General features: G+C 42.2%; 1 protein-coding gene across 3 annotated transcripts in view; it reads left to right on the top strand.

The window, feature by feature from the left end:
- WFDC8 (WAP four-disulfide core domain 8) overlaps positions 1–13,619 on the top strand; it is a 40,607-nt gene extending 26,988 nt beyond the window's left edge. For 2 of the 3 annotated variants that reach the window (XM_011983813.1, XM_011983815.1), the window contains exons 2-6: positions 2,669–2,778; positions 5,847–5,987; positions 8,956–9,123; positions 11,522–11,662; positions 12,628–13,030. In XM_011983813.1, coding sequence (XP_011839203.1) covers positions 2,669–2,778; positions 5,847–5,987; positions 8,956–9,123; positions 11,522–11,662; positions 12,628–12,767 — 700 coding nt within the window. In that variant the 3' untranslated portion in view covers positions 12,768–13,030. Of the gene's footprint in view, positions 1–2,668; positions 2,779–5,846; positions 5,988–8,955; positions 9,124–11,521; positions 11,663–12,627; positions 13,031–13,162 lie in introns of those variants that run through there. The other variant, XM_011983814.1, reaches the window with a different exon arrangement.
- The last annotated feature ends 2,480 nt before the right edge of the window (positions 13,620–16,099 follow it).

A 16,099-nucleotide genomic window follows, 5' to 3' on the forward strand; every position in this document is an offset into this window, starting at 1 on the left:
TCTCTTTCTCTCTTTCTCTCTTTCTCTCTTTTTCTCTTTCTCTCTCTTTCCCCCTCCCCTCCCCTCCCCTCCCCTCCCCTTCCTTTCCCTTTCCTTCCTCCACAGGGTCTCATTCTGTCACCCAGGCTGAAGTGCAGGGGCATGATCGTGGCTTATTGCAACATTGACCTCCTGGGCTCAAGTGATTCTCCCACCTGAGTCTCCTGAGTAGCTGAAACCACAGGTGTGCGCCACCATGCTGGGCTAAGTTTTTTTTTTTTGAGACAGAGTCTCGCTCTATCACCCAGGCTGGAGTGCAGTGGTGTGATCTCGGCTCAGTGCAAGCTCTGTCTCCCGGGTTCACGACATTCTCCTGCCTCAGCCTCTCGAATAGCTGGGACTACAGGCGCCCGCCAACATGCCCGGCTAATTTTTTTGTATTTTGTTTAGTAGAGACGAGGTTTCACCGTGTTAGCCAGGATGGTCTTGATCTCCTGACTTTGTAATCTGCCCGCCTCGGCCTCCCAAAGTGCTGGGTTTACAGGCATGAGCCAACTCGCCCAGCCCATGCTGGGCTAAGGTTTTTCATTTAATTTTTTTTTTTTTTGTAGAGACAGGGTCTTGTTATGTTGCCCAAGTGGGTCTTGAACTCCTGGGCTCAAGTGATCCTCCTGTCTTGGCCTCCCAAAGTGCTGAGATTACAAACATGAGCCACTGTGCCCAGAACCTGGTATATTATTTATGTAGCACATTTGTGTCCGTGTATTCCAGGTCTGTCCTAGTTCTTCAGGGCCCCCACTTAGCAACTCTCGCAATCACACTCATTTGTTACCTGTAAGACCTGTGTTTTGTAGTCTCTTGCCCAAACAAACCCCAGTCCAACCAAAATGGATTCATTCTGTGTCAAAGTTGCCAGATTTAGAAAATAAAAATAGAGGATGATCAGTTAAATCTGAATGTCAGATAAACATCAAATAATTTTTTAGTAGAACTATGTTCCTTATCTTGCATGGGATATACTTATGCTAAAATTATAAATGGACATCCTCTATTATGTTTGGCAATTCTATTAATTTGTGTTTCTCCCCTGCCTCCATCCCATGAGGTCTGCTTTCTTCTAACTGACTGCAGGCTAATGGGTAAAATTTCAAACCCATAGAGTGACTTGATAATAAAAATGTAAAGCACCAGAGGGCCTTTTGGCTAATCTTTTAGGGGAACTAAAGGAATGATTTACACAGTCTCTGACTAGGGAACTCAAAAGCTAAAATGGTAATAGGAACATTTTTTGGCATTCACTGTTGCCATTCATTATTTGTTAATTGACTAAAATACAATAAACACTGATTTACAAGCCAGCTTTACAAAAATAGTTCAAGTAATTCTCATGTCTATGAGGTAGGTGTTATTATTGTTTCTTTTATGACAAACTGAGGCTCAGTGAGGTGAAGTGACTGAGCCCAGGCCACACAGTCAGTAAGTGGTGGATTAAGGATGTGAACTCAGGTCTAACTCTGAATGCTACGTTTCCTACCACTCCATACCACTTCATTAAATCTTCTTAATCCTCACAATGACAACAAAGCTTCCAGGTTAACTGCATTGTTCCCACTTTCTAGATGAGGAAACAGAGGATCCAAGATATGCTGCTATAAGGGACTGAGCCACGCCCAAAATCAAGATCACTATGTTTGGGGTCATAATTTCCATGACCAAAGAGTACAGGCACTATTGTAAAATTTGAAGAGGATACATGATTAGAACTCCCCCAACAAGAAAGATCGGGGAGATAAATTGTCACAGTCTTTACTTTTAGGCAGCTGCATGGTATGGCTTCAGGAACTCTGGAAGAGACTCTATTCCAAGATACTGTCATAGCTTTCTCAGTATCTGAAGTTCCACCAGTACAGACGTATATTTTGGCATACAGATGTTTTCTCTGTCTCTTGCTTCCTCTTTCTCTCTCTACCCACCTCTTACATTTTTTAAATGAATGCACTCTAAGAGTTAATACAGTAAGGGATTATTAGTTTTTCATGCCTTAAAATAAAAAATACATAAGGATCATGAAAACACATGTGGGAAATGGGGGCTTGAGTAGGTGGGGGAAGCTCATCTGTTCATCTGGTTGTCTGGGAGTATCATAAGATCCTAGGCTTGGATAGTAACAGAAGGAATGAAAGGAATTTCTTTGTTAACCCAAGGTCATCTGAGATCATTCTTGCTTCTGGTACACCAAGATCCAGTAGAGTGTGCCCAGGCCCTCTGGAAAATCTCATACCATCCATTTCTGTCATCAGTGGAGCAAAGAAAAGATGCTCACTAGTGTCTGGGGTTGCCCCTGGAGTGACTGCGGGCAAACCAGCTCTGCAACTGTGCCAAACAAGTTCTTGTGATCATTTAAGTGTGGCCTCTTACCCAGGAGCAAAACAATAGGCAAGTGTCTGTGTAGCACAAAGTACAGCACCATGGCAAGGTATGGGGATTGGTCAGGGTCCTGAAACGGAATGTCTTAGATGCACCATAACTCACCATCTGATCTCAGACAGACCCCTTCCCCATGCTGGTGTCAGTCTTCTTACCTGTGAACTAAAGGGACCTGGTGGATCATCTCTAAGGTTCCTCTGCACATACTTTGTGTCTCTCTCTGGATTGTGCTTAACTCCCACCTCTCTTCTCATCCACACAGGCACCTTCCTCTCTACAGCCCCACCTTCTCCTGGAGGAATGTAGCCTTCCTGCTGCTTCTCTCCCTTGCTTTGGAGTGGACATCTGCATTGCTGCACAAGAAGAACAAACGTGAGTTCAAAAAACCTGCAGCCATTCTTCCTTAGAAAGTATTCTTGAGGATGAGGGTTAGACATGAGGCCAGCGCCAGTGTCAGATGAGGTCCCCTCTGCCATGGATTTGGGGCCACAGAAAGCTACCCCTGCTCACCACCCTGGCCCTCCACATACTTTCCTTACTTGTTCCCCTCAAATTATTTCCCTAACTTTTCCATATGCATATATGGAAGGAGACTATGTATATAGTTTGCATCTACTGGGGATGCTTCCCAGAGATATGGTCTCATCTGTCTTATGATATCACTCAACACATACTTCTTGGGTGATCACATTCATTCCCACTGCACACACATACACAAACACACACACACAAGTTTAATTTTTTTTAAATTAATAAGTCACTAGGCATGAGCCTGAGAGGAGAGGACCAGTGAGGAGGCTGCTGCAGTAGTTGAGAAGAGACAAGGGATGAGATCAGGTGTTGATCTGAGGGAGTGGTAGTAAAGAGAGGCAGGAGACAGGGTTTGGAGAGAGGTTTAGGAGACAGAGTTGACCCAAGTCCATGACTGACAGGATACTGGGGTGGCAGAGAGGAAGGAGTGCATCTCTGGATTCTAATAACAGACTGGACCTGTTGATGCCAAATGTCAAGATGCGGAATAGAAAGTAAGGTAGTGCTTGGGCATAAGGAGGTAATAGTTCTGTTTTAAATATGTTAGAACAGACGTGCTTCTGCGATGCTTAGATGGTGTTTTTCCCAGGCAGGTCGAAATGAGTCTTTAGTTTGGAATAGAGGATGAGTCTGGAGGAAGAGATGAGAATCATAGTTGGGATTGTGGGAATGAGTGGGATCACCCAGGAAGTATGTGTCAAGTAATGTCAGAAGACAGTTGAGACCAGATGTCTGGGAAGCATCCCCAGTAGATGCAGAGAAACCTGTGAGGTGTGCTTATACACACAAGCAAGTGGTTAAGAAGAGCTGACAAGAAGCGGAGGCGGGGTTTTTATTAATAAGTGAGAGTTCAAGCTGGCAATGGGGAAAGGAGCTTCAACGACACAAACCCAGTTTGATTTGCCAAACTCTCTGTCTGCTAAACCTAGAACAATGGTTCCCAAGGAACAGCCTACCTCCTGGTGCCCACTGCCTGCTTTAGGATCACCTGAGGTTCTTTTTAAAAAGTGGAGTCCCAAAGATGCACTTTCTAGAGATTCTGATTCAGCCTAGAGTTTATATTTTCTGAAACATGCATAGATGATTTTGATGTACACTCCAAATTAGGAACCACATACTCTTCTTAGCTTCAGCCCATTCCTGGAGGGATCATTAATGACAAGAAGTATTGTTGGAAAGTACTCAAAGTCTCAGTGGCCAGTCCTCAGGGAAGATGTGGGTCTCCTTAAGTTAGTCCTGGACTGTAAATCCCAGACGTGCCCCTAATGCATTGTATTATCTTATCGTACCTCATTTCTTTTAATCTGTGAAATCAGAAGTTTGGTACCAACGATAATAGAGTTCTTTCTATTCCAAAGTTCTACAGTTCCAAAACTCAGTAGTATCTGAAAGGATCATGCCTCTCTGGCCAGATTCCATTGGAGGGATACTCAGTTTAGAATCATGGAGACACATTAAACGCTATATGAGCCATCCTTTGCTACCTAACAAATTGTTTGTGGGTCAGAAGTCTGGCATTGTGCATCTGGGTTCTTTGCTCCGTTTTTTTCCAGGCTGAGATTGAAATGTCAGCCAGGGCTATAGTTCTCATTTGGGATGCAAGGTCCTCTCCCAAGCTCGCTGGTTGTAGCAGAATTGTTTCCTTGGAGTTGTAGGACTGAGGCTACTTTACTGGCTGTCACTTCTAGATGCCACCCTCATGCCTTGGCACTTGGCCTCAACAATCTCCAAAGCTATGAATAGCTTGTTAGATACTTCTCATCATTTGAATCTCTCTGATCAATTCTTCTCTACCAACCAGAAGAAAGCTCTGCTTTTCAAGGACCTAATTGACTAGGTCTGGGCCAGAGATGACCCAACTAACTTGGGTCTTTAATTTTTCTGCAAAATCCCTTCACAGCATTGCCTAGATTAGTGTTTGATTCAATAATCAGAAGTTGGGAATCTTGAGGGTGCAACTTTAGATTCTACCTACCACAAGTACTGAAATCAGGAAGCCATGTCTAGCCTCAAAAAGGAAGGAAGCATGGCCATACCACCCTGAAAATGCCTGATCTTGTCTGATCTCAAAAGGTAAGCAGGGTCAGACCTGGTTAGTACTTGGATGGGAGGCTGACTGGAAACACTGGGTGCTATAGTTTTTTTCCCCTTACCTCTTCTAGTTTTTAGTAAAAAAAAATAAAAATAAAAATAAAAGGTAGGAAGCAACTCCATATCTGCCAAGATCTTACCCCAAGCATTATAGACATCACCCCATTGAACTCTTATAATCAACCTGTAAGGCAGGAATTGTCATTCTCATTTTAAAGATGGAAAATATAACTCAGATGAAGGGAAATACTTTCCCAAGATTATTTAGTTGGTTAGTATTGGAGCCAGGCTCCTGAGCCAGATCTGCCTGACTATAATGCTTCTTCCACTTCACCATTTCTTACTCCTTAGAGGTAAATTAAAAATCATACAACTGAGTTCAGATCGGTCTTGAGTTTACCAGGAGTCAAGGGTCAAATCAGGCCTCCTGACCTCTACTTCCATGGTGTTTCCACCAGTCTTTACTAGTTTCTTTTATCAACTAGAGACAAAGGAATTAAGAATTAAAATATTAGCTTTCAAGAAGAGAGAAACTCTTTTGAATTTAGGGAAAGGGCCTTGGTCCCTTCCTAACCCCTTGCCCTGGAATCCAACATGCTTCTCCTTCAGTTCTTCTTGGACACAAATTCCTGATTCAGATCCATTTGAACGAATCTGAGTGCTGAGAAACAGAACTAGCCCCTGAATAGAAGCAGAGCAAGAGCTAAGAATTGAAGGTAGAGGATAGGGCTGAGAGAATTTCACTACACACCTTTGCCATAGGAGAAAAAAAGCTGAAATTCTGAATGAATGTGAGTTTGGACATTTCTTTCTTGCAGAGAAACCAGGGTTGTGTCCCAAAGAGAGGCTCGCCTGTACCGCTGAACTTCCGAATTCATGTAACACAGATTTTGACTGCCAGGAATACCTAAAGTGCTGCCTTTTTGCCTGTCAGAAGAAGTGCATGGATCCCTTTCAAGGTAGTGATGTCCAGGCTGAGGACAGAGGTTCCGCACTTCTTGCTCTGTCCAAAACTGGCTGAGGGATTCCCTTGGATGGCAGGACAAGGACCCAGGGCCTGTGCTCTTCTCATTCTCTTATTCAATGTCTAACCCTCAAGTACAAATCATAAGTCTAGGCATGGTGACCATCAACTACCATGATATTGATGCTGGTCTTCTTGGGTCCCACATTCAATCATTCACAAATAACTAATACTTGTTGCATGCTCACTCTGTGAGAGACTATTGTGGCACTGTGACAAAATGAAACCTCAGTCAGCTTAGATACTGGCATTATTTTTCAGACTCTTTGATCTTCAAGGAGGTTTTCTGGTAACTCAATGTATTGGGCATCTATCCAATATGTGTGGGGAACTGTGTGCTTTTAAAAAAGATTCATTTATTCATTCACTCATACATTTATCCACTCATCAAATATTTGTCGTTAACGCCCTTTGAAAAGACCACCAGAATACACCTGTAGTTGAACAAGTTGGGTTTAGTACTCATTGAAGTGAGGGAAAATATTCACCCTAGACAAGTTTGAGGCATTTCAGTAAGAAGCTGTTAGAAAGAATCTATTATAGGATTTGGGCTTTGATTGGGTAACTCGGGGGAGGGTCTAAAGAAGTGAGAGTTTGCTCTAGATTGAGTGCTGTCAGAAAGAGGGGGCAATTCTATGACTGGCTATCCCAGGGAATCTTAACTATACAGAATGCAGACCAGACTGAGAATAAAGCTGTGATTGATGGTAGAGAAGCGTAAGTCACTCATGTTAGCTTAGAAGGTGATGGGTGTTTGGTATTTTGCAGGTTTCATGGTGATCTTGTTTTTGTCTCACTTCATCATGATCTCAGAGTGACCTTGTTTGATTTAGATGTTCTAGGAGATTTTTAGATCTCCAACAGAGAATCCATGTGGCTTAGCTGGGAGTGTCAGATCAGTTTTCAGACGTCAGGGGCTGTCTCTTCCTTGGTATTTCATTATTTCTAGGTACTAGGCACTTTGTTAGGCACTTTGGATGCAAAAGTAATTGCAGTTTTGGACCGTGAATTTTAAATCATTATAACTAGGTTCAAACAAATCTTTATTGGCTGGGCATGGTGGCTTACACCTGTAATCCCAGCACTTTGGGAGGCCAAGGCGGGTGGATCACCTGATGTCAGGAGTTCAAGACCAGTCTGACCAACATGGTGAAACCCTGTCTCTACTAAAAATACAAAAATTAGCTGGGCATGGTGGGGGGTGCCTGTAATCCCAGCTACTCAGGAGGCTGAAGCAGGAGAATTGCTTGAACTAGGGAGGCAGAGGTTGCAGTAAGCTGAGATCACACCATTGCACTGCGGCCTGGGTGACACAGCGAGATTCCTTCTCAACAAGGACAAAACAAAACAAAACACATCTTTATTAATCAAAATAGGAACGATTACAATCAACACATTTTTGCCAAAGAGAAATAAGTTTGTGTAGCGTAAAAATCCATGCTTCAGGATTTGACGAACTCTTGGAAAACATTTTCTGCATCCTGCTGTTTGTGGATGTGTTTTCCCTGCAAAAAGTTGTTGAGATACTTGAAGAAGTGGTATTTGGTTGGCAAGAGGTCAGATGAATATGGTGGATGAAGCAAAACTTTGTAGCCCAATTCATTCAACTTTTGTGTTGGTTGTGTGATGTGTGGTTGGGTGTTGTTGTGGAGAAGAATTGGCCCTTTCTGTGGACCAGTTGGCCCTTTCTGGCTGCCAGTTGGTCCAATGTGGACCAATGCTGGCTGTAGGCACTGCAGTTTTCAGTGCATCTCATTGATTTGCTGAGCATACTTCTCAGATGTAGTAGTTTTGCCAGGATTCAGAAAGCTATAGTGGATCAGACCAGCAGCAGACCACCAAACAATGACCATGACCTTTTTTTGGTGCAAGTTTGGCTTTGGGAAGTGTTTTTGAGCTTCTTCTCAGTCCAACCACGGAGCTGGTCGTCACTGGTTGTCATGTAAAATCCACTTTTCATTGCATGTCACAATTGGATTGAGAAATAGTTTGTTGTTGTTGCATAGAGTAAGAGACGACCCTTCAAACCAATATATTTTTTAAATTTTTGCTCAGCTCATGAGGCATCCACCCATCGAGCTTTTCACCTTTCCAATTTACTTCAAATGCTGAATGACCATAGAATGGTCAACGTTGAGTTCTTCGGCAACTTCTTGTGTAGTTGTAAGAGGATCAACCTTGATGACTGCTCTCAATTGGTCATTGTCAACTTCCAATGGCCAGCCACTATGCTCCTCATCTTCAAGGCCCTCGTCTCCTTTGCAAAACTTCTTGAACCATCATTGCACTGTACATTTCTTAGCAGTTCCCAGGCTAAATGTGTTGTTGATGTTGCAAGTTGTCTCTGCTGCTTTAAGACCCATTTTCAACTCAAATAAGAAAATCACTCGAATTTGTTTTTTGTCTAACATAATTTCCATAGTCTAAAATAAATATAAAGAGCAAATAATAAGTCATTAGCAAAAGTACATGAAGCAAGAAATGTGCATTAAAATGATGTATAATATAGCCACATTTATTTAAGAATGTATTCTAATACCAAACAGCAAATTTCAACAATGCAAAAACCACAATTACTTTTGCACCAACCTAATAGTTGCTGAACAAGTCTTGCCCTACCAAAGCTCAGTACAATGGAGAAGAAAGATCAGCTCCAAAGTACAAGATTCTTATATGCACCTTGTAATATTCTTTGCAAGGAAGGAGTGATGCTCAGAGGTGCCATACAACATAGACTATTAGTAGTAGAACTGGGACCAGAACCTATGCCTTTTTTTTTCCCTGCCATGGCTCCTTTTTTGATGTGGGTGATAACACCAGGAGTTATGGCAAATGCTAGGGAACTGACCCTGTTCTTTTATCTCTACTCTTCATGTCCTTCCTTCCTTGCTTCCTGACTTCAGAACCCTGCACGCTACCTGTGAGACAAGGAAACTGTAATCATGATGCACAGCGCTGGTATTTTGACTTTAAAAATTATCGCTGCACACCCTTCACATACAGGGGCTGCAAAGGGAATGCCAACAACTTCTTGAGTGAGAATGACTGCAGAACGGCCTGCATGTTAGTTGGTGAGACCCGTATCCTGGAAATCTGAGGGTCTAGTTTAACTAGAAATAGTATACCAGTGAGGTTATAGACTCAGGATTTGAGGTTAAAGTTCCTTGGTTCAAGACTTAACTCTGTCATTCACTGGCTGGGAGGTCTTGGGCCAGTTGCCTGCCTTTATAAGCTTCAGTTTCCTTGTCTATAGAATGAGGTTAATAACAGTATTTACCTAATGGAGTGGCTCTGCCAAAAATGAGATAGTGTATAGAAAATGTTAATAGATCTTGGCCAATGTGACCCGAAAGCCAGGTGTGCTCCCTTGGAAGAAGGTGTTTCCTCATGATAGTAACCTGTTGAGCATCATACTGAGGATTTGTGTAAGAATGGAATCCCATGGAGTAAGTGTCCACACTGGAGGTGGAGAGTAGGGTGGGGTGAAGGTGAAGGCTGTGGATTTATTCCTTAGTATAATGGTCATCACCAGCAATGTTGGGAGACAGTGTCCTACCAAACTTAGAAGTAAAATGACCTGAATTAAAATCTGACTTTTCCCACTTGCTGCTTTCTTCACTTCTTTGAGTTTCAGTTCCCTCTTCTGTAATTCTGGAGTCACAGCAAACAGCTCATTGAGTTGTTGGTAGGATTATACATTATTTAAAACACAAAGACTTGATATAGTGGGGGTCCCGTGGTGTGGGTTCACTAAATGGTAACAATTGAGATGGTTACCAGTGATCTTCACAATGCAACACTGTGTGATTTATAAGGCAGCATTGCAGTTTCGACCACAGATTGTGAGGCAAGCTGAAAAATGTACCATTACTACCACTTTACAGATGAGAGAACAGAGGCAGAGAGGTAAAGTTAGTTGCCTGAGGACCCACAGTTGGTCAGGAGTAGGGGTGGAATTTTAATTCCATGGACCCATGGGCCTAAACGTCCAAGGCAATCCTGGGACCTGACTTGAAACTAAGACCACAAGCTTCCCTTCATGGGAAGCTGTAAGGAATCATGATGTTGTGGACAAGACCCTTGTCTCCTCTCCCAGGAGCCATCAGGAAGAGGAGGCCAGGGAAATGGGCTTGGGTCGGTTTGTGGAAAATTTAAGTTAAGACTCAGAGGCAACCTGATAATACCTCTGGGAGTTCAACACATCATAGCCTGAGCCTGACCTGGGAAGCCCTTGTAGAATTTGCAGTCAGATGAGGAAAAGAGCATACATGCACAAAACCCCAAAGAACTGATTTAAATACCACTTATGTCCTAATGACTCACAAAATTGTGTTTCCAGCCCTAATCTGACTCCCAAACTCCACTATCTGCTCTATATCTCCACTTGGACCTCGCAAACATCTCATGTTGAACTTGCTTAAACAGAACCTTGGGCCAGGCACAGTAGCTTACACCCGTAATCCCAGCACTTTGGGAGGCTGAGGCAAGAGGATCACTTGGGCTCAGGAGTTTGAGACCAGCCTAGGCAGCATAGTGAGACCCAATTTCTACGATCAACAACAAAAAAACAAAAACAAAAAAACAACCAAAAACACAACAACAAAAAAACAGGCATAGTGTCACGCACCTGTGGTCCCAGCTACTCAGGAGGCTGGGAAGATCACTTGAGAAGGTAGGAAGATCACTTGAGCTGGGGAAGTTGAGGCTTAGTTGGGTGACAGTAGGAAACCCTGTCTAAAAAAAGAAAAATAAGCTAAACATAAACATAAACCAGTACCTCTTACCATCACTCCCCTAACGCAAACCTGTTCTATCCATGCTTCTCATCTTGATTGAAAAACTTCACAATCACACTTGATGCCTCTCTTTATCAATTAACATCCATTAAGTTAGGAAATAATTTTAGTTCTACCTTGAAAGTAGATCCCAAATCTGTTAAAACTTTACCACCTCCGCAGCTGCCACCCTGATCTGAGGAGCCATCTTCTTACTTGGATTACCCCAAAAGCCTCCTAAAATGTCTCCTTGCTTCTATCCTCCTTACAATCTATTATCAAAACAGTAGTTACAATGACCCTTTCAAAACATGAGTCAGGCCATATCACTTGTCTACTGAGAACACTGCGATGGATCCCCATTTCATTCTAATAAAACCAAATACCCTAAAATGGCTTACACTGATTTGTGTAGATTTCACATAATTATCCCCATTTTATAGAGAAGGAAACTCACTAAGTAGCAGGACTGGGACTTTACCATGGGGCTTAAGGCACCAAGCCCAGCACGCTCTCTACCACATCCCATGATGTGATGAGACATTTCATTCTTCCACAGCCTATTGGAGATGGATAGGGTAGGGTGAACCAAGTTGCAGAAAGGGATACTAGCTTTGAAGAGAAGGAAAGGCTCTTTGAAGGGTGGTGGGATGGGGGTGAGGTTTTAAGAAGCTCACATTTGCTCTTATTTTAGTTAAGGATGGACAATGCCCACTCTTCCCTGTCACTGGACGTAAGGAGTGTCCACCTTCATGTCACAGTGACATCGATTGTCCCCAGACAGACAAATGTTGTGAATCCAGGTGTGGCTTTGTTTGTGCCAGGGCCTGGACAGGTAAGGACTGGGGATATACCTCCCAAATCTATTGGGCATGTGGCAAGGATGCCATGCTGTCTCATGGAGTGGGGGGGGGGTGTCTTGAACCTCGGATGCCCCTTGGGCTCATCTTTGAGGATCCTTTGAAACCCCTTTTAATGCCCAACAAGTTATATTGACCTCTGAAGACTATTGTGCTATTCTTCAAAGCCAATAATTCATAGTATTGCTCTCTATTCTTTCCCAGGAAAACTTATTTTTTCCGAGTCTCATTCCTCAATGACTTGCAAGGTGACAATATTCACCAACTCATAAAAGATTCATAACCATGAGGTGTATTCCTAATAAGCCTTCATGTCTGCACAGAACTTCAGAGCATGCACATCATATTCATATTGTGTAAGACAGGCTGGGGAAAACATCAGTAGCAAATGATGTTGGATAGAAGCCAACTTTCCTGCCTCCTATAACGCAGGTGTTTACTCCCCCGTGTAGTCCCAGGGATTGTCCAGGTATGGCTTTAAGGTTCTAAGGTTCAGTATAGCGTGGTGGCAGGAGTCAAAGGCTTTTCAACCTACTTCAACTTTTCTACTGGCTTTCTACGTGGCATTGGGCAACTCGTTTCCCTCTAAATACTCCTCAATGCCTACAATTTATAAAACAAGAAGGTTCTGTGTGCTATCTAATACTCCTGCTACTTGTGGTTTTCTGGGGTTATATAACCCAGATCCATTAATTCTGTAGCAGCAGACAGGAATCCTATCAGATGGTACAAGTCAGAGATGGCAAGACTTTTCTTGATGCTCCTCAAGTTATCATAGAAAGTTGATACTCTGCCTCCTCCAGTCTATTGTTACTATAGGGGGAAAGGCAAGAATCTTAATCAGAATAAAACCTTGTTTGAGTTTCCCAAGATTCCCCAAATTTGTCTCAAATTATGACCAAGTATTTCAAGGTCAAGTGTTTTCTTTTACCCCATAAAGTCAAACAAGGTTTCTGCCCACGCAAGCCCTTGCTATGTGCCCAGATCGATAAACCCAGGTGCCTGCAGGATGATGAGTGCCCATTGGTGGAAAAGTGCTGCTCACTTTGTGGACTGAAATGTACGGATCCCAAGCATTGAATAGTAAGTAGAAAATATTATCATCAAAATCATTAATTATGAGTAGCATAATAAAGACCTGTCAGTTTTGTCTTGCATCCAACTTGCCAAATTATCTTGAGTATCACAATATTGAATGATGTTACTTTGATTTTATATATAATCCCATCATCTGAAAGTGATGATATATTTGACTTTTTTCAACTTCATGACTTTATTTTCTTGTCTTCTTGTGTTGTATAGAAGCTCCAAAATAATAATGAAAATAAAGGCAATGGCATCCATCCTTGTCTAGTTCCTTATTTTAAAGTCAATGTCTCCTGCAATATAAAAAGATATTTGTTGTTGAATTTGGAATGCATAAGTCTTATTGCACTTAAATTATTTTCTTTTTTCTTTTCTTTTTTTTTTTTGAGGTGGAGTTTTGCTCTTGTTGCCCAGGGTCTCGGCTCACTGCAATCTCTCCTTCCCGGGTTCAAGTGATTCTCCTGCCTCAGCCTCCCAAGTAGCTGGGATTACAAGCGCCTACCACCATGCCTGGCTAATTTTTTGTATTTTTAGTAGAGATGGGGTTTCACCATGTTGGCCAGGCTGGTCGCTAACTCCTGACCTCGGGTGATCCACCCGCCTCGGCCTCCCAAAGTACTGGGATCACAGGTGGGAGCCACCGTGCCTGGCCAGTTATTTTCTTTTTAAGCTTATTTCCTGTCCATTTATAGCTACTACTGAAAATGACTGCTGAATTTTATCAAATACCTTTTAAGCATACAGTCACATAATTATTTTTCTCTTCTAATTTGTTGGCATAATAAATTATTAAATTTTCTTGAGTCATCCTTGCATTCTTAATAAACTTAATTGCAGTGTGTTGTATCAATATATTATTGGTTCTTTTTAGCTAATAGTATAGTTTGAATTTTCACATCTATAGTCAAAAGAAAAATAGGTCTTTTTAAATTTGTTTTTCCTATTTGGGTCATATTACTTTCAAAAAATGAGTATGGGAACTAATTGGGCAACCTATCTACTTTTTCTATGCTCTGAAATATTTTACATAATATAGCAATTCAGTGTTTTTTGAAGGCTACCAAAATTCAGCTCCAAAAGCATCTAGATCAGATTCTTTCTAGTGGTATATTTTAGTAATTTTTAAATATTTTGTCTTATAGTCTGCAGGTTTTCTACCTCCTCTTCTGCAAATTTTGGTCTTTTGTATTTTGGTAAAATTGATCCATTTTCCCTATATTTTCACATGTATTACTTTAGAGTAGTATACATTGTTCTCTAGATAATTCTTTTTAATTTTGGTTAATGCTTTTACTTGTACATTCATGTTTCCACCCACCTATTTACTCACTAATTATTCAATCCCTTTACTTACCTCTCCATTCACGCAACACATATGCAAATACCCAATCCCCACTCACCTATCCTTCCTATCCTTCCACTGACACACTTTTCAACTTAGCTCTTTGCCCACTCCATATGTCTATCCACTTACCTTTCTTACTCATCTTTCTTCTACAGACTCACTTGTCCATCTAGCCTTTAGTTAATCCTCCTATTATTGACCTCTCTCCTCTCCCTTTCTCTGCACACACACGCACACACTCTTTCATACCCATCAAAATACATATTCATCATTTCTATACTTAACTCTCTCCATCCACATACCAATGCACTTCTCCACCTTTCATTCAAACAGCCTCCATCAATAGGCCCACCTATCCCATCACTACCCTATCCATCTTTACATTCAATTCAATCCACTTATTCACCCAATCATCCACCCATCCATAATCCATGCATTCATGTATCAAATATCCATGCTTTCTTCACTAATCTTTCTCCCTGCTCAACCATCTTCCCACTTATCACTCTACCGGCCACTCATCCATCCACGTAGCTACCTACCTATTCACACACCTACCAATCCCCCCACCTACCTTGCTCATCCAGCAAGATGTACCTGAGTGTTTATTTGGGGTCTATTCATGTTTTAAGCACTGCGTTCTAGACAGAGACCTGTTTAATGGAGTTTGGAGCTTACCTGGGGGAGCAAATATATAACTTAGTAATACAGTTAGAGGCAGAGGGAACAACACAGGAAGGCAGTGACAGAGAATCAGTCCATGTGACAGGTCTTGGGCTAATGAAAAAGCAGGAGGTGTCAGGTACAGGCTGGTCTGGTTGGTTCTCGTTGGGGTCCCCTGTTCTAAGCACAGGATTGTTCCTGGGAGAGAATTGGCCTGGAGGCAGAGGTAAGACACCATGCCCCTCAATGAGAGAGGATGAAGAAAGGAGAGGCAAAACCCCAGATGGGTCCTCACCCAGCCTTCTCCAAGAAATTATTGGAGAGAAGGAGCCAAAACCATGATTCATCCCAAGTCCCAAAGACATAAATTTTATTTCATTTGCTTGGAAAGTGAGACGCATGGATGGGCCTGAAAATTAGGCAAGACAGAATGGAATGAAACAACCAGAAAGATAGTTAATTTATTTTCAATAAAATTTATGAAAAAATGCAGCCCTAATTGGGGACCCTGGGTACCATTTAGAAATATACTGACTTTGTGGGTGTTCAGCCTCTGTCTCCACTAAAGACATTACTTCATTCCTTTAGACTCACCCTTCCTCTCTACCTTCAACTCTACAGGAAAATACTATATCCACACCAACATCAAAACATGCCCTAGTGTCCTCTGGCAAGAACTTGCATGCTCAGTTCCCTCTTAATCTTATTTCTCACACTCACTTGCTGGGTGACATTTAGTCAGTATCCTCACTTCTGTGGGCCTTATGATTCCCATCTATAAAATGAGAAATAGGGCTTGATGGTCCCTCAGAGCGCTTCCACTTAGATATTCCAGTTTTCACTCTCTCCTGGGCTGAGTTTGTGAGAATATGGGAAATGAAATGAGTGAAACAGCACTGCTTAGGACATCTTACTTGTTCATTAGAAATTCTAGCCAGGCTTGGTGGCTCATGCCTGTAATCCCAACTCTTTGGGAGGCTTAGCAGGCAAATTGCTTGAGGCCAGGAAGTGGAGACCAGCCTGGCCAAGGGCGATACCTCATCTCTACTAAAAATACAAAAATTAGCAGTGCATGGTGGTGCATGCTTGTAATCCCAGCTACTCAGGAGGCTGAGGCACAAATTGCCAGAACTGGTGAGGTAGAGGTTGCAGTCAGCTGAGATTGTGCCACTGCACTCCAGCCTGGATGACACAACAAAACTGTCTTTAAAAAAAAGAAAAGAAAAGAAAAGAAAAGAAAAGAAAAGAAAAGAAAAGAAAGGAAAGGAAAGGAGAAGAGAAGAGAAGACAAGAGAAGACAAGAGAAGAGAAGAGCAAA

This window comes from Mandrillus leucophaeus, unplaced genomic scaffold (genome assembly GCF_000951045.1).
Source record: "Mandrillus leucophaeus isolate KB7577 unplaced genomic scaffold, Mleu.le_1.0 Scaffold255, whole genome shotgun sequence".
Lineage (NCBI taxonomy): Eukaryota > Metazoa > Chordata > Mammalia > Primates > Cercopithecidae > Mandrillus > Mandrillus leucophaeus.